Below are 26,670 nucleotides of genomic sequence, written 5' to 3' on the forward strand. Positions count from 1 at the left end.
ACCCGGGGCCTGCCCACCCTTATCTGGAAGGATAACTAGATTATTCCAAGTGCTTACTCTATTCGGGGATTATTTCGCTTGACACTTTCTTCACCTCAGCAGCATCTTTCTCACTTGGAGGGTGAAATACTTAACAGAGGTTATATCTTTGACATCTTTAAAACAGGTATATAGAGTTAAAAGATGTAAAGCGTCTTACGGTTTATTAATTAAGGTAGTGCTCAGCCGGGGCAATTTTGCCCCCCCGGGGGACATTTGACGATGTCCGGAGACATTTTTGGTTTTCGCAACAGAAGACTGCCAAGAAGTTGTAAGAACGGTCCCCATATTTCCACCAGCCATAGTCAACCACGATGGACACTCTTTTGCCCCAAACTTTGTTTATATGTTCACTTTTTTTTAATGGGGGAAAAATGAACCCTCTTTAAAAAGTATTTGAATACGTCCTTGAAATAGTATTTCAGATGTGGCTAAAGCCTCTCTCTGGCTCCACTCCCCTACTCTGATATTCCTCTTCTCCAAAATCAGTAGTCATTGGGATTTGGCATGAATCTTTGCACCTTTGCTTCTTTTGCTTTGGACCAGGCTGCCTAGCTTTGAATCCTGGCTCTATCACTTCCTATCTGTAGGCCTTAAACTCCATGCTTCAGTTTCCCTATCTGTAGAATGGGATAATACTGCCTACAGCATAAGGACGTCATGAGGAATGAGTTAGTCCAAAGTGCTTAGAACGGTGCCTGGCATAGAGCAGTCAGGGAATACAGCCATTGCAGGTAAACAAAATATATCATGCTGTTTTATGTGTTTTGATTTTGATACATAATGTACTACAGTATACATTTTTCTTCAACTTAATTTTTTTCATTTGACTTTTGAAGTCTAGCCACAAGGATACACATCTAATTCATTCCTTTTAACTGTAGTATGATATTCCATCTGTATTCATTCCCCTATTGGTGGTCATTGAAGTTCTTGCTTTTTAAAAAAAAATTGCAAATAACAGCAAAGTGAACATTCTAGAGCAATGTCTTTGTGCATTATTATGTAGGATTATTTTTCTGGGTTCATATCTAGAAATGAAATTGCTGAGTATATGCATTTCTGTTTACTGCCAAATTGCCTCCCAAAGTCTCCCTTTAATTAAGTACTTGTAATGATTTCCTAACTGATGGCTCCTCCTCCAATCTCAATTCACTCCCCCATCTTCAATACTGTCACCAGGATCTTTATTATTCAGAAATACAATCCTGTGATTTCTTTCTTTTTTTTTTTTTTTTTTTTTTTTTTTTTTTTTTTTTTTGCTGTACGCGGGCCTGTCACTGTTGTGGCATCTCCCGTTGCGGAGCGCAGGCTCCAGACGTGCAGGCTCAGCGGCCATGGCTCACGGGCCCAGCCTCTCCGCGGCATGTGGGATCCCCCTGGACCGGGGCACGAACCCGTGTCCCCTGCATCGGCAAGCGGACTCCCAACCACTGCGCCACCAGGGAAGCCCCTGTGATTTCTATTTTTGAAATCTTTCAGTGATTTATCATTGCTTAGAGAAAGCTAGGATTCCTTAATATGGTATCAAGAACCTTTAATTTAATCTTTCCTGATTCTCTTAGTGGACCACCATCCTCCCACATTCATCTACATTTCAGGTACGCTAAGTGTTGTTGGGAAAGGGAAAGGGGAGACTGATTCTGGGAAGGCCCCAACAAATGACCTAGGTATATAGGTAGAAAAAGTTTTAACAGTGGACCCATTCTGTAGCCAAGTTAATTTACTTAGGTAAACAATGTCCTATATGTTGGAAAAATGATATCTATGGGTATTACGCTCATAAGTTTATGTTTAATATTATTAGGTGAAGTTTTTAGTGGGGAGTCTTAATTCTTTTTTCCAAAGGTAGAATTCCAAAGACACTTTCTATTGGTCGCAATCTATTGATTCGTTTCTTAGAGTTTTATAGCTTTCACCTGCAGATAATATAGTGTCTTTTAGGATCTTCCTGAACCAGACTTGTAGTTTATTTAAGAGTTCTGAAATTTATAATGCCAAATGTCATTATTAGCATTGAATGGGAGCATTGTTTTTTGGTGGGAGGCTGGGAGAGAAGGGTGATAATTCATTGCCCATCTACTATATTTAGGTTAGCATGTATTGTTTTTCTAGTATACTCACACATCTGTTTTCATTTTGTATGTGAAATATATACAGTCAACTTTGATGTGTGGTAATACAGAACAGGAAAAGCTCAAATTAACTACCTAGTATTTTACAAATAATCTGCATCCAAATCTCCCCTCCCTCCTTCCCTCCCCCACCCTTCTCCAGAGCTGAAACAGGAGGTAAAACTTAACTGGTTTGAGTTACCTGTTTTATTCTGCAGCCACTGTTATAAGAGGACCAAGTAAAAAGTCAAGTGACTAATAGGCTGGAATACTGCTCCTGGTGTCCTGATTTGATTAATCAAGGCTTGTTTATATTGGTTTAAGAACCTCTAAATTGAACCTGGGTTTGTTTCCAGATTATTTCTATCTGAAAAAGGAACATTACCACTTATTCCATAGCCTTAAAGGTTTGTCTTATGAACATATACTCAGAACTTTTACTTTTAAAAAAGATGTTGCATAGTATAAAATAAAACAGGTATTCACAGATATGTGAATTCAGTAAACCTTGAGATTACAGAAAGTTTGAGGAAAAAATTTATCTTTATAAATATATTATAGTTTCTAATTTTTAACCCTGAAGATGGTCCATTTAGAATAACTTACCTTAAAAATGTGCATGTTTTTGCAGTAGTATTTAAAAATAAAAAAATAATGACGTTTTATGTAACAGTTATGTTTTTTAAATCTATTTGAGTCTAAGTCCATGAGAAGAAGTTTGCTTTTTGCCTAGAGCTCATGCTGAAAGCATGTTGGGTTAGGATTATAATAGGATAATGGGATTATAATTTAGCAGTGGCTTGCACCCTTTTATCTCTATGTCATTCATACGTTCAGTACACTGTTTCGCATCTGTCTTTCCAGGTAGTAGTTTAGGGATTATAGATCGTAGATCTGGGGGGTGCGGGGAAGTGGCGGTAAGTGCATGCAAAGCTTTTAAATTAGGGGACAGTTACCCAGTCAAGTTTGTGTTTTAGAACAATAACTGAGGTAGCATAAATGAATGGATATATTGCAGGGGAGAGAGACTAGATTAAGGAAGACTGGTTAAAGGGCTTTTATCACAACCTAAATGAGAGATGAAAGCCTGAATCATCGTAGTGGCAGTTGGATCAGAGAATTGGAAGAAAGAAGTTTCTAAGTTAAGGAACTTGGTGATAGCATTAAAAGAATAGAATGTAAGGGGACTGATTTTCCTAACTCATTACTTTATGAAGGTGCAACAATACATACTCCAAAGATTTTTGAAGGGGGCGGTTCTGTGACCTTTTACTTAGTGGTCTTACCACTAAGATCCTCCTTACTCCTGTCACACTGGGGTGTTGGTGAACAAGAGCATTGTGTTGATGACCCATTAGTTGTGACATTTAATATTAAAATAACAAAATCCTTTCCTGGACAGAAGGTATTTTTGGTTGTTCTTAGTATTAAGAAATCTGAACACCTTTTGAAGTGAGTAGGTAGTAAAAGACAATGAGTTTTTAGATCTTTACCTCAAAATATATAATTTATATTTATAATATATAATGCTAAAAAAGAATATATCATTTAGTGCTAAAACAGGAAACTTTCTTAGAAGTCTTCTAAGAGGTCTGAGATGTCTGTGGGAAATTTGAAATAAATAAGTAGTCATACATTTTGATGTAATATAACCAATATGTGTATTTCCTTTCAAGTAAAACGTAGTTTCATAATTAAAAGCCACACCTTTGGTTACCCTACTTATCTTCTTTACTGATGAAGCTGAAACTACTCTGGGGTACCTGTTGTCCCAGATCTTCACATGAATTGCTTAACAACAAGCCAGGAAACTGTTTGGCTTCTGCTAGTTTGTATTATGATCTAGTATCTCCAGTTACTTCACTAATACTTCTTGAAATTCTCAAAAGCAATATCATCAATTTGATTTGGAAAAAAAACCCAGATGCCACAGAGAAATGTATTTATCTGTTGCTGCATAACAAATTACTCCCAAATTGAGCAGCATAAAACAACAAACATTTATTAACTTAAGATTTCTGAGGACCAGGAATTTGGGAGCCGCTTAGCCGGGTGGGTCTGCTCAGGAAAGCTTGACTGGAGCTGGGAGATGGGATCCCTGGAAGGCTCACTCACATGGCTGTTGGCAAAAGGCCTCAGTCCCTTGCTGGCTGTTGGCAGGAAGCCACAGTTCCTTGCCACGTGTACATCTCTGCGGGGCTGCCCGAGTGTCTTAATGATACGGCAGGTGGCTTTCCCCAGTGCAAGTGAGCCAAGGAACAGGTCACTGAGGAAACCACCATGCTGTCACCCCGTCTTCTGCTGTATTCTGTTGGCTGGAAGTGAGTCATAATGACCAGGCCTCACTCAGGGTGAGGAGAGTTCCTTCTTGATGGAAGGAATTTCAAAGAAATTTGTGAGCATATTTTATTTTATATTTTTGGCTGCATTGGGTCTTCGTTGCTGCGCGCGGGCTTTCTCTGGTTGTGGCGAGCTGGGGCTACGCTTTGTTGCAGTGCGCCAGCTTCTCACTGCGGTGGCTTCTCTTGCTGCGGAGCACGGGCTCTAGGTGCGTGGGCTTCAGTAGTCGCAGCACGTGGGCTCTAGAGTGCAGGCTCAGTAGTTGTGGCGCATGGGCTTAGTTGCTGTGAGCATATTTTAAAACCACATGTATTTGGAAGTTAGACAATAAGGTGCAGCATCTCCAATTCGAATGTAGATGCTGACTAATCTACTCTGCTTTTAAGTAGAATTGCCTCTAAATCAAGTCATTTCAATAAAATGCAGGCTATATTAAGTTAAATTTATAGATTAATGGTTCAGTGATATTTTTTTCTAATTGGACTATTGGTAGATTTTTATATTAAAAGAAGAAAACCTAAGCCTTTGGAGTTTGCTTCTCATTTGAAAGAGGAAAACAATATTACTTCCTTGTACACGACCTAGTTTTCATTTATTTCTAAAGTACTTTATTTTCCTGGTGTAAATGATCCACAAATAACAGAAAAGAGAGAGTATGAGTTAGAGTTACTTATAGTGAGTGACGGGAGACATTTCAACATTCACAGACCATTAAGTATGCAACTATTCTGATGTTTCTAAGATTAGGTACTGTATGAACCAGAGCCAGCCATGATGATGAGAATGATAGTAGCTGGCCTTTATTAGCACTTTCTATGTGCCAGCTTCTATTTCAAGTGAGTTATATTAGCTAATTCCAGCACCTTGTGGGGTAGATACTGTTACTACACCCCATTACATAGATGTGGATGTGAGGCACAAAGGGGTTAAGTAACTTGCCATAGATCATACATCTAGTAAAAGGCAGGCCCAACATTCAGAGGGTGTTTTAAAGGTGCACGGTTCTTAGCATATGCTAAGCATTTGGTAGCTGTTACAGGAGTGACTCAGCATATATAGCCACTGGATAAAGAGACATCAACATCTTTTTCTTACATGTTTTCTTACATGTGTTCAGTGGAGTGGGTGTTCCTTTGTTCTGTATTCTACTTTACTAATTCTCTCAAGTTGCCTTTCTAATAACCAGTGTTCAGAGTAAGGGAATGTGTGCCAGGACAGTGTAGTGGTTAAAAGTGTAGGTTCAGGAGGCATTGGGCCCCTCTTCCAAATCTAGTGCCATTGCTGATTAGCTTTGTAAGCTTGGAAGAATTTTCTGACCTTTGTTAGACTATGGTTTTCTTGTTTATAAGATGGGATAATAAGAATGCTTACTTTAAAAGAGTAGTTGTGACCTTTAAGTGAAATAATGCATGTATTGTACCTGGCATATAATAAGTGTGAATAATTGATAGCTATTATTTAATCCTTGTGTTCATTATAATAATGATACTCTATTTTAATCCTCTGTTTTATAGAGGATCCTCTATTTTATAGATCCTCTATAATCTCTTGTTTTCTTCTACTTTGAATGAGGATAGTGACTTCCTTAGGGTGTAAAACTGCACTGTTTTTGCAAAGTAAGATTTAAGATTTATTTCTGTTACTCTTATGGAGATTTTTTTAAAGCCATGTTACAGCATCTCCTGTTTTTCTTTCTGGGCTTTCATTTTGGCCATCGAGTCCGTTCGAACTCCTTTCTCAGGGAAGCAGGAACCCAAGCGCCTGGGCTGTGGGAGTGCTCTAATTTGAATCCTTGACTGACTGAGTTGTCATTGTAGAGGGACTAAGGCCTACAGGGAGAAACCAGATTAGGTCGGTAAGTTTGAGAGACAGAAGTAGAACCCTTAAGAAATTCCCTGAGCCAGAGAGAATGTGTGCAGTACCTTATAATAGAGCACCCACACCTTTTAATAGATGCTGTTAACACATTCGGTTATCTTTTGTGGTGTGGTTATTTGCATTCTTTGCCAACTGTGTTTTTTAACGGCTGTACGGAAATAATATTTGGGATACAGTTTTTTGATAAGCGTGACATTGTTAAAATAGCATAAAAAGCTTAAAAATGTCAAAGTTTATAGTTACCTATGTGATGGTTCTCTAACAAAAACATGTGTTTTCTTTTCAGCTCTGCCTACTGGATGACAGTTTCCCTCATTTCATTTTTAGGTTTAGAAGCATCAACTGGAATCGATTTACATTTGAAAATTGGACTTGATACTGTGGCTTTACTAGCAAACAAACAATGTCATCTAATGAACAAGAAAGGCTCTTCTGTTATAATGGAGAAGTCCTTGTTTTTCGTTTGTCTAAAGGAAATTTTGTAGATGAAGGGCCTACAAAAACAACTGTGTTACATGTCAGAAGAATGGTATTTGACAGAGGAACAGGAGTATTTGTTCAGAAATCCACTGGATTCTTCAGCATAAAAGAAGAATACTCTCATTTAAGAATTATGGGTTGCGACTGTGTTTCAGATTTCAGAACTGGAATTAATCTGCCTTATATTATGATACAGTGCATTAAAAAGAGTAACGTTTTCAGATATTTTCTACTATTTCTTCACAGTACCAATAAATTTGAAAGGCGTTTGAGTTTTAGACTACACTGTGAGTTGAAGGACGGCATAAGGGTCCTTAATGGCCCTTTAGTTTTATGGAGACATGTCCAAACATTCTTTTATATCTCTTCCCAAACTGGCAAAGTTGTTACTATGTCCATTAAGTTTTCCTCTATTGAGTGGGCAGGGGAGATTGAAAATGTAGGTATGGTTTTGTTAGGACGAAAGAGATGTAACTTATCTGAGGAAGGATGTACCCCACAGCCTTCAAAATCAGATTATGCAACTTGGAATACTCAATTTTGTGTATACTCGCTCAAAAGGGAAGAAGTAATAAATGATACATACATTATCCCGCCTGTTTATACCAGTGTGATAACATGTGTGCATGTCTGTGCAACTGAGATCGTCAACAACCGGTTAAGAATGTCGCTGATTGCTCTTACTCAAAAGAATCAGCTGATTTCATTCCAAAATGGGACTCCGAAAAGTGTGTGCCAGCTTCCATTTGGAGATCCTTGTGCAGTTCAACTTATGGATTCAGGTGGAGGAGACCTCCTTTTCGTCATATCCTTTAGGGCCAGTGATGCTTGTGCTGTTTGGGAAAAGAACTTTCAGGTATGGTACCTTTTTTTTTTAAAGAAGATGCTGGGGGTAGGAGTTTATTAATTAATTAATTTATTTTTGCTGTGTTGGGTCTTCATTTCTGTGCGAGGGCTTTCTCTAGTTGTGGCAAGCGGGGGCCACTCACTATCGCGGCCTCTCTTGTTGCGGAGCACAGGCTCCAGACGCGCAGGCTCAGTAGTTGTGGCTCACGGGCCTAGTTGCTCCGCGGCATGTGCGATCCTCCCAGACCAGGGCTCGAACCCGTGTCGCCTGCATTAGCAGGCAGATTCTCAACCACTGCGCCACCAGGGAAGCCCCAGGTATGGTACTTTTAATCATTCAGTTAGCATAGTCTTAGACCTACTAAGCATCGCTGTGCTTCATAGGATTCATTCTGGAGTCTTATTATCCAAATCAATTTTTAGTGCTGCACTAAAAAGAAAATCATATATGTTACATCAGTCTTTTTTCTTAAAATTATCTGAATATTACTTGATAAGGATTTTGCCTTGCGATTTTGAGTCATAAAAACCCTTGAGTTTGGGGAAATACATAAATACATAACTACAATTATTATCTATTTATTTGTCTTTTACTATAACTTTCTAATTTTCATAAGTTGGTAATTATTGGCTTTGTATTTTTACTTAGAATAAGATCATAAACCTTTCTAGAAAACTCAAATCAGTTGTTGAGCTTTTTAAAAGTTGGTCATTATTGTTTTAAACTTAAAATGAAATCTAGAGGAATTCCTTGAAATCTATCATTGTCCATTTAGAGACAAATAATCGTTCTCCAGAGAAAAGTGATGTGTTAATTTTTCTAAAAACCGTTGCTTAGAGAATTTCTTTATGTTACATTTTGAAACTCAGAGTTGTCCTTTGAGCAAGCATTCACATTTTATCTACATGTAGTCATGTCTTTTAATGTAAGGTTGGGAAATTGCTTTAAAATACTCACTGGTATTGAGCATTCAATAACAAGTAAAAAGGTGCAGAAAATGAAAAGGAAATTGGAGGATTGTAACTGTGCGTCTCCGATAATATTTCTCTGACCCTGGTGTTTTGTTAACATTGCGTCCTCCTGGCTTAAGATGTTTATCAGCACATTCATTTATGTGATATGAAGTGTTTATAGTTTAAGATCTTCCAAAGTAGTTTTTTTAATACATTATACAATCTTTTAAGTTCCTGTGCTGCTTTGGGAAAAAAAGCAGATACTGCCTTACTTGATGTGCCCTTGTCCATTTAATTAGAAGCTCAATTAAATTTTCTATCACAGGACTTCCCTGGTGGTCCAGTGGGTAAAACTCCGTGCTCCCAATGCGGGGGGGCCCGGGTTGGATCCCTGGTCAGGGAACTAGATCCCGCATGCTGCAACTAAAGCTACCACATGCCACAACTAAGAAATTGTGTCTGCAAGTTTTGACAAGTATCTATGTAGCAGGCATTTCAAAATTGAGATCATTGTCAGGTATATGTGAAACAGATAGTGATGTGTTGTAGATAGAAAGAGGCTAATATGTTCTAGAGGTGCGATGTCTTATACGGTAGCCACTGGCCGCAGGTGGCGATTAAACATTTGAAATGTGGCTGGTGTGAATTAGAACGTGCTGTCCATGTCAAATACACACCAGATTTCAAAGGCTTAGTAAAAAATGGAAATAAAATATCTCTTTAATAATTTTTATTGATTACATTGAATTGAAATAATATTTTAGATAGATTAAATAAAATAAGTTTCACCTTTTTACTGCTACTAGAGAACTTTCTTTTATTGGCTACTGGAAAATTTAAAGTTATATATGTGCCTTGCATTTGTGGCTCACGTATATTTCTTTTGGATGACGCTATTCTAGAGCTAGAGGTTGCAGGCGTGTGTGTGCATGCATGCCTGCACAGCTCTATGGTGTTTGCGTGCTGAGCACATTCTTATTACCAGTGTCTCTTCACATGGTTCATTATAGTCCATGCTATTCATGGTGGGGCAGTGGGAGGAAGGGAGGATATGAGTTTACAGCTTTCTCCCTGCATGAGTGAAAAATCACTGCTTTGGAATTAACCTTATAGGGGAAAGATTGATATTTCATTATATAGATTGAGAGTCTTATGTTCTTCCTGTAATGCAGGCTACCCTCCACCTAGAGGATGATGTATCCATGCGGGATTCTAAGTGGGAGTTTCAGCTTTTCTGCCTGAGGGGAAGGGATTTCTGATCCCCATGGTGTTAGTTTTCTAGGGAACCAATCTGGAAGCTTTCAGCTTTATGGATCTTTAAGAAGTTGTCTTCTGTTTTTTTTTTTTTTTTTTTAACTTTTTTTTTGGGGGATAATTGCTTTACAATGGTGTGTTAGTTTCTGCTTTATAACAGAGTGAGTCAGTTATACATATATATATGTTCCCATATCTCTTCCCTCTTTGTCTCCCTCCCTCCCCCCCTCCCTATCCCACCCCTCCAGACAGCCACAAAGAACCGAGCCGGTTTCCCTGTGCCATGCGGCTGCTTCCCACTGGCTATCTACCTTACGTTTGTTAGTATATATATGTCCATGTCTCTCTCTCGCCCTAACACACCTCACCCTTCCCCCTCCCCATATCCTCAAGTCTGTTCTCCAGTAGGTCTCTGTCTTTATTCCTGTTTTACCCCTAGGTTCTTCATAACATTTTTTTTTTCTTAAATTCCATATATATGTGTTAGCATACGGTATTTGTCCTTCTCTTTCTGACTTACTTCACTCTGTATGACAGACTCTAGATCTATCCACCTCATTACAAATAGCTCAATTTCGTTTCTTTTTATGGCTGAGTAATATTCCATTGTATATATGTGCCACATCTTCTTTATCCATTCATCCGACGACGGGCACTTAGGTTGTTTCCATCTCCGGGCTATTGTAAATAGAGCTGCAATGAACATTTTGGTACATGACTCTTTCTGAATTCTGGTTTCCTCAGGGTATATACCTAGTAGTGGGATTGCTGGGTCATATGGTAGTTCTATTTGTAGTTTTTTAAGGAACCTCCATACTGTTCTCCATAGTGGCTGAACCAATTCACATTCCCACCAGCAGTGCAAGAGTGTTCCCTTTTCTCCACACCCTCTCCAGCATTTATTGTTTCTAGATTTTTTGATGATGGCCATTCTGACTGGTGTGAGATGATATCTCATTGTAGTTTTGATTTGCATTTCTCTAATGATTAATGATGTTGAGCATTCTTTCATGTGTTTGTTGGCAGTCTGTATATCTTCTTTGGAGAAATGTCTATTTAGGTCTTCTGCCCATTTTTGGATTGGGTTGTTTATTTTTTTGTTATTGAGCTGCATGAGCTGCCTGTAAATTTTAGAGATTAATCCTTTGTCAGTTGATTCATTTGCAAATATTTTCTCCCATTCTGAGGGCTGTCTTTTGGTCTTGTTTATGGTTTCCTTTGCTGTGCAAAAGCTTTGAAGTTTCATTAGGTCCCATTTGTTTATTTTTGTTTTTATCTCCATTACTCTAGGAGATGGGTCAAGAAGGATCTTGCTGTGATTTATGTCATAGAGTGTTCTGCCTATGTTTTCCTCTAAGAGTTTGATAGTTTCTGGCCTTACATTTAGGTCTTTAATCCATTTTGAGCTTATTTTTGTGTATGGTGTTAGGGAGTGATCTAATCTCATACTTTTACATGTACCTGTCCAATTTTCCCAGCACCACTTATTGAAGAGGCTGTCCTTTCTCCACTGTATATTCCTGCCACCTTTATCAAAGATAAGGTGACCATATGTGCATGGGTTTATCTCTGGGCTTTCTATCCTATTCCATTGATCTATCTTTCTGTTTTTGTGCCAGTACCATACTGTCTTGATTACTGTAGCTTTGTAGTATAGTCTGAAGTCAGGCAGCCTGATTCCTCCAGCTCCATTTTTTGTTCTCAAGATTGCTTTGGCTATTCGGGGTCTTTTGTGTTTCCATACAAATTGTGAAATTTTTTGTTCTAGTTCTGTGAAAAATGCCAGTGGTAGTTTGATAGGGATTGCATTGAATCTATAGATTGCTTTGGGAAGTAGAGTCATTTTCACAATGTTGATTCTTCCAATCCAAGAACATGGTATATCTCTCCATCTGTTTGTATCATCTTTAATTTCTTTCATCAGTGTCTTATAATTTTCTGCATACAGGTCTTTGTCTTCTGTTTTAAACTTGGGGTCTCACGTTCTTGTATAAGCCTAAGAAATCATTTCATTAGGCTAGGATGATTCTAGGTGCCCTACTATTAGGATCCCTCCCCTTCTGTGCCCCTCATAATGACTGTTCTGTCCTATCAGAGTTTAGGGTATTAATTAATTTCATATGGACTCTTAAATGTTATTCTGCTATGAGAGCTCTTAAAGTGTTTGCTAGTACTGTCTAGTTACCTAATGCCACTGAATTCCTTGTTTAATTGGTTTGATCATAAATATGTATCCACTAAGGCTTATGGGAGTTAGGGTCATCCTTAAATTAACCGGTTAGAGAAAGAATCTTCACTAGAGTTAGTCATGAGAAGTGTTAGAATTTATAAATTATAAAATTTTAATATAGAAATCAGGAACGTGACAGTCCCTGGACAAATGTTGATAAAGAAATTTCAGTACCTTGCTATTTATAAATTGATGACTCCTTATGTCTTCTCATCTCCCAATATCTTTATTTTAGTTTAGTTTTCAGTGTTTACCCTACCATTTTCATTGCTTGTTTAAGATTGAAGATGACAAATTAGAGGTACGTGCAACAAAAGGATTTAGCTTACTTCACATCTGATTTTTTTCTTTCTCTATTCCTTCTTTAACACTCTCTTTCAGCTTGCTGCTAAGTGGGAGAAAGTTAGCTCAGTACTGATAGATGACTTTCTTGGAACTGGAACTGAACAAGTACTGCTACTTTTTAAGGACCCCTTGAATTCAGATTGCCTCAGTTCCTTTAAAATAACAGACCTGGACAACTTAAACTATTCAGTAAGTTCTGTTTACTTTTTATGCATTACTTAAGAACATTTTAGAAAATTTGAGCACTTTAAAGCTTTTGACTTACCCTTTAAATATTTTTGATTTCATACTTAAAGTAAGCTTTTAGAACTTTAAAAATACATACATTGAACCTTTTAAATAGTACATTGACTCTTCTTTCAACAAATGATATACAAATTGACTTTTTAAAAATATTTATTTATTTTTATACAGCAGGTTCTTATTAGTTATCTATTTTATACATATTGGTGTAGGTGTTTTATAAATTTGGAATATAGTATATCTGGTATTCACTCAAGTGACAATAATACTGTAAATTAACTTTATCGTTGCTTCTGAAAAGCACATTTTATACCAATAAATATGATAATATTGGATTAATTAAGGAACAAAATAAAGCGAAACTGCTTTACTAAAAGAAGTAACAGTTCATAATAAGATTTTGAGCATAAGGAAAATAATACTCTGGAAGTTTCAGATCTCTATAAAACATCTCTGAGCCTCAGGGGTTTTTTTCTGTTTTTTTTTTTTCCGTTAGTAAGATGAGGATAATTCTTATTTTCTCTAGTTATAGGATTTTATAAAAGCCTAGTAAGCTGATACTTTTTTTTTTTTGGCGGTACACGGCCCTCTCACTGTTGTGGCCTCTCCCGCTGCGGAGCACAGGCTCCGGACGCGCAGGCTCAGCGGCCACGGCTCACGGGCCCAGCCGCTCCGCGGCATGTGGGATCTTCCCGGACCGGAGCACGAACCCGTGTCCCCTGCATCGGCAGGCGGACTCTCAACCACTGTGCCACCAGGGAAGCCCAAGCTGATACTTTTTGAAGCAGTATACAAATGTTAGGTGGGTGGTAATAGTGGCAATAATAATTTTTTTTTCTAGTTATGAGAAGATGAGGGGGAAAATATGTATCTTGTCTTTTATATAACAATGTGTATTGTGGCACATTGCCTTTTGGATAAACTTTAATTGTATTTTGTTAATCTTAAGAATTTTCAGTTTATTTCAAAATTTCAGTTTTAGTGTATTGTTTTATTTATTAGAGTGAAACACTGGATTACAATGAAGATGACTTATTTGACGGCAAAGAGAATTATTTGGTGGTTCCACCTCTGGAAAGAAGATTGAAAGTTAGTGTCTTTGCTTTCTGCTTTTGCTTTTTTGGATTAGTGCTGTTCTAAATGAAGGAAAGAACATTGAAAGAAAGGTCCTTAAAGTATAAGAAACTGAGTGATTGGGAGGGAAAAATATGGTACAGGTATCCCCTGCTTTTTGAAAGTTCGCCTTATGCCACTTTGCTTTTACGAAAGACCTGCGTTAGCACCTGTTTTTGCTAACCGAGAGAAATCCAAAGAGGACTTTCGCTTTTATGAAAAAAGGCGAAAGGTAGCGTTCAGCGTTCGTTTTGCGACGAGCCTTTACACCTCGCCTCCCGAGAAGCGAGAGTAACCCTGCCAAGCTCCTTTCTGGGGACTGAGTTCGGCATCTCAGCATCCAGCTGCCATAGCTTTGACCTGTGTCTGTGAGCACCCATGCTTTATCTCCCGTTTATTTTGTGCATCCCTTAGCAAGACGTGTCCTAAGGTAATTGCTTCTTTGCTTTACATCATTTCATAATGGCTTTCAAAAGGTTTCATAGGCATGCTCTACTTTTGGGTAGTGGGGAAACCTGTATTTCAAAGGATCTATTTCCTTTTTTGGTACCTCTGTAAAAGCTATTATGACATTACTTATAAATGTGTCATCTAAACATGATGATAAGCCTTATAAGATAAAATAGAGGCCTTATAAGCCTTAATAAGAAGCCTTATAAGATAAAATAGAGGCTGACTTTTGAAAACACATTCTTCCTAGTTTTTAGGATAAGTATACCATAACTCTTTTAAAGGAGCAGCAAATATGATGAATCATGACATGTTCTAAACATGATCAGTTTACCTTCAAGTTTTCCATACAAAGCTCTCTAAAAGTTTTTAATTTTTTTCCCAATATATGAAGGTAACACACATTCCCTGTAAAGTACTGACTATGCCAAGAAATATTCAAGAGATACTAACAATTACCTATGATTCCACTACTGTGATATAACCAATTTTAACACTTTGACTTGCATATTCTTGTTGATGTTTTTAAAGAATATATACAAGTTTACATGGAAATGTGATTATAAGATGCCTGTTCTTATGTAACCTGCCTTTTTTCATTCATAAAAATTTTCCAATATACAGAAAATTCATAGAATAAAACAGTGATTATCTCTAGTCCCCATGTAGATTCAACTATTGTTACTTTATACAAAATCACATTTGCCTCATCTGTTTCTGCTTGTGTGTGTGTGTGTGTACGTGTATTTGTACGTTTTTGCAGAACCATTTGAAAGTTGCAAATATTCTAATACTTCACTCCTATGTGTTTTAGCAGGAATCTCCTAAAAATAAAGACATTCTCCTATGTAACCCCAATACCATTATTCACTTAGAAAGTTAGTATAATAATCTCTTAATCTTATTTACTATTCAGTCCGTATTCAAATGGCTTCAATTGCCACAAAAATGTTTTTATATGGCTGCTTTTTTCAGGATCCAATCAGTTTACACTTGCACTTGATTATTATATGTCTCATTGGTCTTTTCATCTAGAATTATGCCCTCTCTCCGTTTTGAAAAAAGTGGCACTAATGAGGAGGCCAGGCCAATTGTCCCTCCTTTCTGATTTGTCTATTTCCTTGTGTTGTCATTTATCTTTTTCCTTTATCCCTGGCAAACTTTTTTGGTGAAGGGCCAGATAGTAAATATTTGTACTTTGCAGGCCCTTTAAAAGTTTTTTTTGCAAGTATTTTAATATTAAAGTGAATTCAGTAAATGCTTAGTGAACACATGTTAGATGTGAATGTAAACAGTAGATAAATAAAACATAATGGACATAGAACCATAAAGGAAGAGGTTGATTACATTAAAAACTTCTGTGCTCCAAACAAAGTAAAAGAAATAAGAAGACAAATTATATAAAAAGAAATTGGAACATATTTGACAAAGGATTAATTTTCTTAATATAAATAGGCATTCTAAAACAGTATTGATTTTGGGGTTTTTTTTTTTTTGCGGTACACGGGCCTCTCACTGTTGTGGCCTCTGCCGTTGCGGAGCACAGGCTCCGGACGCGCAGGCCCAGCGGCCATGGCTCACGGGCCTAGCCGCTCCACGGCATGTGGGTTCTTCCCGGACCGGGGCACGAACCCGTGTCCCCTGCATCGGCAGGTGGACTCTCAGCCACTGCGCCACCAGGGAAGCCCTAAAACAGTATTGTTGAACATGTAAAGTGGTCCAACCTCCTCAGAAGGAAACTTGTTATATCTGTTAAAATGTGAATTGCACATGTCTTCTCGTGTCCCTGCATTGGCAGGCGGATTCTCAGCCACTGCCACCAGGGAAGCCCTAAAACAGTATTGTTGAACATGTAAAGTGGTCCAACCTCCTCAGAAGGAAACTTGTTATATCTGTTAAAATGTGAATTGCACATGTCTTTTTACTCTTGCAGTTTCACTTCTAGAAATCTGTTCTAAACATACACTTATATATGTAAGCAAAGCTGATTTTACAGGAATGTTTAAGTAGTATTAGTAAACAAAGTTCAATCAAAATCTAAATATCCATCATTAGGAGTATGGTAAATATGATATAACTGAACCATGGCATAGTGTGCAGCTGTCAGAAAGATTAAGGTACCTCTTTATACTGATTGTTAAATGATGCCAAAATAATTTAATTTATGAAAGCATGACTTTTAGAAATTCCACTTCTGGTAATATGTCATTTAATTTATTTGGATCAACTCTGATGATAAAAACAACTTAAAATGGTAGATGAAATATGTTTTAAAAATATTCTTAAAAGCTTCAAAAAGCTGAAAATATAAGAATAAATTAGCAGGCCAAACTCTAAAGGCTGGAACCCAGGGAGGCAAGCAGAACACTGATGCTACTATTGCCCTGGGAGCATTTGTATTTAACATAAAGTAAGAGTGCCCTAGTCACCTGGCAGAAACAACATAAAATCCTCTCTAGGAATACACATTTATCCTAGGTCTCTTCTGAATCTCACAAGTAATTTTTTAAAGAAAATGAGCCACCTAAAGAATAACTAAGCACATGAAGAAACAAGGCATCATGATGAATTATTCACAGAAAATAACCATTTCTATAAACTAAAAATAAATTGAAATTTAAAAAAAAGATGAGTTTAACAGTTGACTTAAAGAGATGTGGAGCAAATAAGCAAACTAGACTGTTAAGAAAATTATCTAGAAGGTATCAACAAAGAAGGAAAATATGAAAGAAACAGAGACGGAAGGCAGGGATGTACGAGAGACAGCTGAGCGTCCATGTTGTTTCAAGTATCCACATGTTACCACTAGCTCTCAACGTGGCTCAAAACATTTCTAAGCGCTGGAAGGCCTTTTAGAGATGAACACATCTACCCTCTCCGCCGTTTTGCATACAAGAAAGCAGATGGAGAGCCAGAAATGTGAAGTGGCTTGCAGAGCTAGAGCTAGAGTTCGGCTCACTGTTCTTTCCCCTATGCATTTTATTTTCCAGCCACTTGTTGGTGGGGATAAGGAGAGGCCAGGACCTTGGAGACACTTGTGCATAGGTACAGGAATGTTCACAGCAGCATTGTTTGTAATGCTCCACAGCTGGGCATAACCCCTCTGTCCATCAGCGGGAGGAAGGAGAGGGGAACTGGTGTAGTGAGCCGATGGGATGCTACAGAGCAGTGAAAGGCACGAGCTGCAGCTACTAGCGACAAATAGATGACTCGAAAAGCGATTACATACAGAACGATTCCACTTATAAAAGTTCAGAAGCAGAACACACACACAAACTAAACATATTCTTTGGGAGTTCATATGATGATGGTAAAATGACGAAGACCAGCAAGGAAGTTATCCTGAAAGGCCAGGGTAGTGTTGCCTCCGGCAGAGAGAGGTTCTCTATTGGGGAGTGCCCATGGGCTGCTCCTGAAGTGCTGCTTTTTTGACCTGGATGTGGTTCCAGGGGTATCTACTTCATCATTAGTCTATGAACTGCTTTTTTGTCTTGCAAACTCTTCTGCACGTGTGAAAGAGATCACAGTAAGAACAGGAAAGCAAGGTTCGGTGTCATGCAGTGCAGTGTGCTCCTCTGTTTGGTTTGGGGAAGGTTTTGTTTATGAGGAGGAGAATGAGAGCAAACCTTAACATACATGGAAGAGTTCTGGAAAGGTAAGCAGTCTCCTGGCTGTGCAAATGGGATCGAGGGTCTAGGAAGGGAAGGTGAGATGTCTTTGTATGTTGTTTAAATTTGTTATCATGGGCTTATTTTCATAATTTTATAACAAAACTTGTAACAACACAGAATATTTAAGAAGTCTAATGACACACGATTTATTCCTGGAGTGGGGGTCATGTTGAAGAGAGTAGGGAAGAGAGACCACGGATAATTTCTGAGAGTGCCCTCGTTGTCCTTCTGCCCATGTAGCCTTCTGTTCCACCCCCTGCCCCTCCAGCAGCCTCACACCTGGCTCTCCGCCCCAGACAGGTACATCTCACGGCCTCACAGTCGTGAGTTACTCGGCCAATGAATGATGGAACGTGAATGACGTGGAGCCCTCGGAGGTAGGCTAACAGATGAAGTTTTAAAACGTTAGGTAGACACTTTACATGCTTTGTGCACCGAGGGAAGATAGAATTCAGTCTTTACTCTCCAACTTCTGTTCATTGATAAAAGGAAAAAGAATTTATCTGCCTTAAAATGTAATTTAAAAGAAAGGCAAATACAGGCCGCATCTTGTTTTTTTTCAGTCTAGCAGAACATGTTACATTAAAAGCTGAATTAATACTTGAACAGTCTCAGATATCCATCTGAAATGAAACAGCTTCTAAATGTTCAGTGACGCGACTCTTTTTAAATTTTCAGGAGTAAAATATATTTCATGAATGTTTCATCCTTAGTGCTGAAATCTATTTATCTGGTATAAAAAGGAGCGGTTTGCTGTTTGCCCAGTTCAGAGCCAGTTTTTACCCCCGATAGTTAAGACTGGACCCGAGCACTGAGTTTATTTGCACAACACTTAACGTGTGACAGTTACATGTTACCTTTAAAGTTTTGCTATAAAGGTCATATGAACAGAGGATTTCAGGCGGTATCAAATCAAAGGTAAGCATTTCTGTTCATAATGATACGTCTTGCTTTTTGAAGCAGAAATTATTTCAACCAGAAAAAGTTTTCTTGTTGGAGTGTTGGTAGGCCTTGCTTTTTATTAATATTGATTGGACTTATTCATATTCATATTGATTCATTACTTAACTCACTAGTGAAACAGATGCAAATACATTGGCATTCTCTCAATTTGACATGTAAACTATTATAATTATTTGCTGTGTTTATTTTCCTTTGTAATTAGAGACTCAAAATTTGTAAATAGTTTTGCTCTGAGACGTATTCTTTACTTGTCTATAGAAAAATGAATTAATAAGCAAATTTGGAGAAAATACTTACTGAATTATTGGTACGTTCGGTTTCATTTGAAATTATGTCTCTGGCAATGATTTTTCTTTATACTCTACAGGTTGGTTTGGTTTCTGTTCAGGAATTACAGCAGCATCTCTTGCTTAAGGAAAAAATTATTTCAAAATCTTACAAGGCTTTAATGAACCTGTTTCAAGGGAAAGATGATAGTACATCAAGTGCAGAGGAGGTAAACTTGATCATGTGACTGTTTTATCATTTTATGAATTGAAAACCTATAAGCTATTGAAGAGTTCTTTAAATTAGAATATTGGAATATATTAGAAAATGCTGCATAATGGATCAAGAAGCAAAGTGGCAGGGATTATGTAATGGTGGGCTTTTATGACATTGAAAACTATTTGGTTAAAAAGCCAATATTTTAGCAATTTGCAAATTATTCTGTAGGATATTAAAATCTCAGTTATCAGGAACCTCGGGGAACAAGTCCTTTTGTTTAAACAAGGTTTAAATATTAAACTGTTTTATTTGTATAGTTTGAATAGAAATTACTCCTAAGTGGATTACAGTTAACCCTTGAACAACATGGGGGTCAGGGGCGCCGACCCTACACGCAGTGAAAATCCACAAGTAACTTTACTGTGGGCCATCTGTATCCCTGGTTCCCCATCTGCAGATTTAACCAACTGGCGATCAAGTAGTACTGTAGTATTTACTATTGAAGAAAATCCACATATAAGTGGACCTGCGCAGTTCAAACTCCTTTTGTTCAAGGGGCAATTGTATATGTTTTCTGACTTCGTAAACAGAATATACTGAGTATTATTTTACCTTGTATTAATGGTGACATAATTTCATCATTAATATAATCTTTTAGTCTGTTGCATGGTTCATGTCTAAGGATATTTATTCCTCTACTTAATGTCCCTAAATTGCTATGCTCTTCTAGTCCTCATATCTGCTTTTTATAATTTTACTCTAGTTTCCCTTGTGGTTGACCATCGCAAGAACCTCTTCAGGTACCTTGCAGTTACTTATGCCACTATAGTAATGTAGAAAGTGAGCAAAAACTGCTCTGACTTCATAAAAAATAGGATTTATGCACACTTTGTTCCCTACAGAGAAAGATAGCATAGCAGAGTTACAGATATATCAAGAAAAGCTGGACATAGATACACTTGAAGTTGCATTTTCTTCCCTCAAGTCACTTTAGTGCCTTGCTTTGACTCCCTTTAAGATTTACTGTTCTTGTAATGCTCTTTGCCTTGTGTCTGTATTTCGGTCTTAGCCATATGATGATTTTGGCCCAAAATATGATTCCATTAACGTAAAAAACAAAAGCACATCGTCTTGCGTTTCTGTATTACTGTTCTCATCTCCTGGGAAACCTCATGTGAGTCCTTGTAGAAAGTCACTGTTCAAAGTCTTCCCATTTCCCTTCCCCACTTGACCCCAGTGATTTTGCCGGTGTTAGAAAAGGGGAAGAAATGTTAGAAATTAGTGCATTGAAGCCACTGCGTGCAAGGCACTGTTTTGGGCCCTTTACATTGTTAACTTTAAGAGCAATTCTGGCAGGTAATAAAAATTTCTGCGGGTTGCAGGTGAGCAGCCTGCCTCAAATCTCACAGCTACTGGCAGAAGTGTCAGATTCCTAGGAACATGTTTCGTTTACTGTAATGTAAGTGCCCATATCTTTTTTCAGTAATTACCACATAGAGGGGCAGTATAGAGTAATGGTTAATGTGCAACATGGGCTCTGGAAGCAATTGCCTCTGGTTCAGATTCCAGCTCTGAGTCTTGCTAACTGGGTGATCTGGGGCGAGGTACCTAACCTCCCTGTGCCTCAAGTTTCCTTATCTGGAAAATTTAGAAGATAATAATACTACCAACCTAGGGTACTAGAGTTATTGTGATGGTTAAACAAATTGACGCATGAATGGCGTTTAGAACAGTGCCTAACGCATGGCAAGCATTCAGTAAGTGTTGTGTATTATTATTATCATTACTCCTCCACCTATTTCCATTTCTGTTATAAATCCATATGTATGCGGAAATAAGTGAGTGTGGCCTGGTCTTTAAGAAGAAAATTTTAGCATCAACTCTACTGGAATTTTTTTAAATAAGGAAAAATAAAAGAAGAAAATTTTACCAATAATCGATCAGCTGTCCTAAGATAGTTTAATCACTGTTATTCATACAAAAGTTTCCAGTTACAGTTTAGAGTTAGTCACTGCTAAAATAAAGATTGGATTGTTCTCAGCATGCCTTGAGCACATATTGCGAGATTGTTTTTCAAAATGGACTCCAGGTTTACATCCCTGCTGGCTCTGTGTTGGGTACCCAGAGCCCAGTTTACAGTCAGGCCATGCTTCTTAATCCAAGTAGATGGTTAATTATATGTTTTATAAGTTTTATTTTAGTGAATTATGTATAATCTATAATATATTATTGATGATAATTTATTTTTAAATATGTAAGCCATAAGGCCCAGCCAAAAGCTGGTTTATATTATTTTTTTAAATTTTGATACGTTTGGCAGGTTTTTTTTGTTGTTTTTTTTGTAATCAGTTATTTAAACATTTTCCCATAAGGAATGTCTTGTCACTCTTTGTGGTGAAGAAGAAAATCCTGTCTATACCTTTGATGAAAAGTTATCAGATAAATTTCAAGATTCAGAACAGCTAGTAGAGAAGATATGGTATCGTGTAATAGAAGATAGCTTGGTTGTTGGAGTGAAAACCACATCTTCTTTGAAGGTGTAAGTAAATTCTAACATGATAACATTATCTTGATGTTCTACAACAGCACTGTCCAACAGAAATATAGTGCATGGAGGTATTTCATTCTAAATAATTACCAAAATCGACTCTTTTAAAAACTTAGTAGTTTTTTTTTTCTTGTTTCAGAGGAAAGGAGAAAAAATCTACCTCAAAAATAAAATACAGCCATTACTATACCTTTCCTTTCTCCTAAAAAGACTACTTCCTTAAGTCCAGCATATTTATAATGTCTTTGCTTTCCTATTTGAAGAGAAGTGCTATTACAGAATCTTTAAAAATGTGTTTGGCTTTTACACTTAATTTTCTGATGTATTTTACATTTGAAATGATGTTTCCTAGGAAAGGAGAGAATAAAACTTTTTGGTTGTTGTTTGTATGGCATTTAATCATCTGTTTGATTTTAAAGAATGAGCTTTTAGAGTAAACAGAGCTCTGTATTTTTTACAGGTCCCTGAATCATGTGACTTTATCGCTGTCAATGGATCAAGCCCCTAACTCCAGCTTTCTGCTCATTCAGTGTCAAAGTAGGGTGATCAAGTTGAGTAGGAAATCTTCCCCAGTACCAGGCTCAGTGCCATATGAAATAGGATCAGAGGTAAAAAAAATCAAGTTGAGTGTTGATAGTGAGGAAGAGGAAGAGAAAGAGGAAAGCATTGTTTTTGTACAACCATCTGAGAAAGAGTATGTGCAGATGATTACTGCTGTAACATCTCTTTCGCCACTTTTAGCATTCAGTAATTTTTGTTGCATTGTGCTGCTACAAATTAGAGAGAGAGAGAATGGTAACCATTCTGCAGCTCGTTATGTTCAGTGTGGCAGAATTTTGTTAAGTCTAGAAGATCTTTCAAGTGGGAAATACCTGCTGACATTTCCAAAGAAGAAACCTATAGGTAATTTTTGTGGGTCCTTTTTAATCATATACCTAATAGAATCAGAAAATTTTAAGAACTCCCTTTATGTGATAATGGGCAGTTTAATGACAGCACTTGTGACATGTTTTTGCCATAGAACACACGGAAGATCTCTTTGCGCTTCTCGCGGCCTGGCAGAGAGCTTGTTTTCAAATCATATCACCCAGCTATGCTCTGACTTCAATGAAGGTATGGCTCTTAGAACACATGGAATGTGAAGTTATCAAAGAATTTCCAGAAATTTGCTTTTGCAAAAGGCCAGGAAGCTTCTATGGGACACTCTTCAACTGGAAACAAAGAACACCATTTGAAGGGATTTTAATAGTCTATTCCAGGTAATGCACATCAAATTGGAATTGGTCCAGGGAAGTGTGTGTGTGTGTGTGTGTGTGTGTGTGTGTGTGTGCGTGCGTGTATGCGCACGTGCACGCGCGCCAACAGGAATCCCCGTGTAGTGTTCTATACCACTGTGGGGCATGTCCAGGTCATTGCCTGGGACAACGTGAATGAACAGGTAGTCTCATTTAGAAACTGAAGCCGTTTTGGTTTTATGTTTGTTTTTGGCTTTTTGGTGGGGTTGATTAGGGCCTAATAATGACTTTAAGATTTCCCCTTACTGCTCCCCCACAGTGAAGTTTTAAAAATATAATTTTGATCTTATTACTCAGAGAAAGAACTTTAATCAGGAAGCAACCTGATTAATACTAACTGAATTGGTTTAGGATATGTATACGGCCGTTCCTCTGTATCCATGGAGGATTGGTTCCAGGACCCCAGTGGACACAAAAATCCATGGATGCTCGAGTCCTAGAGGACGGCGTAGTATGGTCCGCCCTCTATACCCATGGGTTCCACATCTGCAATTCAACCAACCACGGGGCTGACCGTATTTGATTGTTACAGTCTGAATTATGTCAGTGACCACATGAATGCATTATTGGTTCTGATGATTGCTAGAGAGTTTAGAAATGAATCTTAATTGATTACTACAGTATGTTGTACATGACCATTTTTCACTGTCCTAAGTTGTGTAATATTGTGTTTGGTTTTTTATTCCAGGAATCAAGCAGTTTTGTTCCAGTGCCTTCATAATCTCAGCAGCGTTCTCCCTATAAACAGTTTCTTCAAGTATCTAAAATTAGGAAGTGAGGATTTCCTAATTGGTCATTTGGGATTAGCTTTGGAGAAGGAATTGGTTACCCTTGGTTCTTTTTCTTCTGCCTTAGTTAAGGTTGAAAGCAACTTGGTGCAGAGTTGTGAAGCAAGCAAAGAAAAGACTAGTGGTGATGTGGCTGCCTTATCAGACATAGAGGAAAGCATCCATGCCTACAGAAAAGAACTTCAGAGAGAAAAGAAGCAAAAGTTGGGGACGAACCTAAAAGTGAGTGGTGCCCTTTACAGAGAAATGACTTTGAAATTAGCTGAGGTTCAGCTGAAATCAGACCTTGCTGCCCAGAAAGTGACTGATTTATAATTACAGTCTTGGCTTGGTTATATTTTAGAATATTTTTCCCTGCCAGAAAGTTTTGGTCCTACTTGTTTTCATCTTACATTACATGCCTTCTCTGTAAAAGTAAAGATTGAGGCTTAGTGTAGAATCTTTGGTTTTGAAGATGCACAAAATAGCATGCCTTAGAGCAGCACTTCTCACCTAGGCTCATTTTGCCTCCCAGGGGCGTTTGGCTATGTCTGGAGATATTTTTTGGTTGTCAGAAGTAGTGGCAGGTGGGGAGGGCAAGAGAGGGGTGCTGTTCAGATCTAGTGGGTTGAGGCGAGGGATGCGGCTAAACTTCATACACAGCACAGCACAGACCCCAACAAGGGAGGGTCCAGCCCAAATGTGAGGAATGCCCGGGGTGGAGAAATCCTGCCTTAATGTTTCCACTTAAGACATAGGTGATGGAACAATATTTTGTTCTAAATCTTCAAAAAACCTTAAATAGCCCTTTTATTATACTCTGCTTAGTAAAACCTAGCATATAAAAATGAGCTTCAGGGCTTCCCTGGTGGCGCAGTGGTTGAGAGTCCGCCTGCCGATGCAGGGGACGCGGGTGTCACAATTCAGAAGTTTCTGTAAACATCAAGCCCCTGTGGAAATTTAAATGGCAGAGTGTCTAGGTGAGACCATTATGGTGGAAACCCTTATTAAATTAAATTTTCTTAGAAAGCCTCTATGAAATTGCGTAAGTCTATAGGCATGTGAAAATTTGGGGGTATTTCTTTGAAAAGCATCTCTCTTTCAAAAGGCTAAGCATACGTCATAGGCCACTATTTTTAAAAAATTGAAATTACCTTTAAGCCATCTGAAATTCCAACTCTAGGCAAAGCTAAAATGTAAAATCCTAACTAAAGTAACTTAAAGAATATGGCACTCCTTAGGGACTGAGAAATTGAAAAATAAGTGAAAATACACTTCAGTTAAGTGATTTTTAAGGGGTCCGGTGAGGCATTTCAAAGGGATAAAAATTCAACCTATTCTCTTTTCTTTTTGGAAAAAATAAGAATTCTGAAGTAATAAGAGAATGTCAGGAGAAGGGAAAAGACACAAAAGGATATGGGCCAAAAGGAATGTTTCTGATCCTTTTTGCTCTAAAATCCATAAGTGAGATGGAAGTTTCTGTCTCAGTTGAGAGACATAAAGATGATTATAGAAACCGGCATTTCACACTTGCAGCAGTGAAGTGCTAATCCCCCCACCCCGTGCCTCAGAAGTGCTTGTCCCTAATGATCTGGTGATGCAAGTGGGTTTTTGAGAAGCTAGGTTATTACTGTCCTGTCTCAGTTTTTATGGTTGTCCATATAATATGCTACCTCTTTTTTTAGTAATCCATTGCAAATTGAGTTCTATAGCTCTATAGCTCGATTTCTATGAAATTTCAGTGAAAAATATTTCAGACTTTCTGGAAATGAAAATGTGATAATTTCAGGATGAATTGTGGAAGTCAGAAAGCAATGTGTCAGTAGATGTGAAACTTCCCATGACATGTTCTGAAAGGACAACCAGGTAGAAAATATAGGAACTAAATTGTAAAATGGAGGCTGTCAAAAAACTAAACAGGATTTGATTGTAATAGTTTATCTATAGAAAAGCTAGGATAGTAAAAAAAAAACATAGCATATTGCTTATTTTTTATATATAAAAGCAAACAAAAGGTATTAATCTGTATGTACCAAATAACCTCTTTACAAGTGAGCTTTGTACTCCAGTATAATTTTTTTTCATTTTCTTCTTTTTCTTTTTTCACACACACACACTGTATTTTATTTTTACAAGAGATAAATAAACTGACACCAAGCATTGTAAATGGATGACTACAACAAAAGCAACAATGATTGCAATTACCAAACACACTCATACTATGTCATAACATTGACATTCAGTCCAGTAATCCTCCACTGTAACAGCTCCTTTACTTTGCACTGAAAATTGATTTGTATATTTTTTGCCTCTCAGTCCTTGTGGGATTTTTTTTTATTCAGACAAAGTCACAAAAAATAATCATCCTCATCAGTTTACTCATTCCCATGTAATTAATTTTTTTTCTCATCTTGATCTTTTGTTAGCACTTCCATGAGTTCAATTTTCCATTAGAGTTCTGAAAATGCTTATTCATTCAGTTCAGCAGTATAGTCAGTTACCAGAAACCTGTACTTGTCAGAGTCTTTTCCATGAATTCCTTGAAGATGAAACCCTTTTATAGGAACATTTTTGCGAAAGCATCACAGTACACCCAGAACTGTCTGTGAATGACAAAAGACTTAAAAATGACCACAGTTAAAGATCTGATGAAA

General features: G+C 37.7%; 1 protein-coding gene across 1 annotated transcript in view; it reads left to right on the forward strand.

Annotated features, from left to right (window-relative positions):
• FANCB (FA complementation group B) overlaps positions 1–24,352 on the forward strand; it is a 25,233-nt gene extending 881 nt beyond the window's left edge. The window contains exons 2-10 of the mRNA XM_007466339.1: positions 6,765–7,707; positions 12,517–12,669; positions 13,726–13,812; positions 19,288–19,416; positions 20,244–20,246; positions 21,779–21,945; positions 22,415–22,857; positions 22,976–23,213; positions 23,938–24,352. Coding sequence (XP_007466401.1) covers positions 6,765–7,707; positions 12,517–12,669; positions 13,726–13,812; positions 19,288–19,416; positions 20,244–20,246; positions 21,779–21,945; positions 22,415–22,857; positions 22,976–23,213; positions 23,938–24,352 — 2,578 coding nt within the window. The remainder of the gene's footprint in view (positions 1–6,764; positions 7,708–12,516; positions 12,670–13,725; positions 13,813–19,287; positions 19,417–20,243; positions 20,247–21,778; positions 21,946–22,414; positions 22,858–22,975; positions 23,214–23,937) is intronic.
• Positions 24,353–26,670: the final 2,318 nt, after the last annotated feature.

Source organism: Lipotes vexillifer, unplaced genomic scaffold (assembly GCF_000442215.2).
Source record: "Lipotes vexillifer unplaced genomic scaffold, Lipotes_vexillifer_v1.1 scaffold169, whole genome shotgun sequence".
NCBI lineage: Eukaryota > Metazoa > Chordata > Mammalia > Artiodactyla > Lipotidae > Lipotes > Lipotes vexillifer.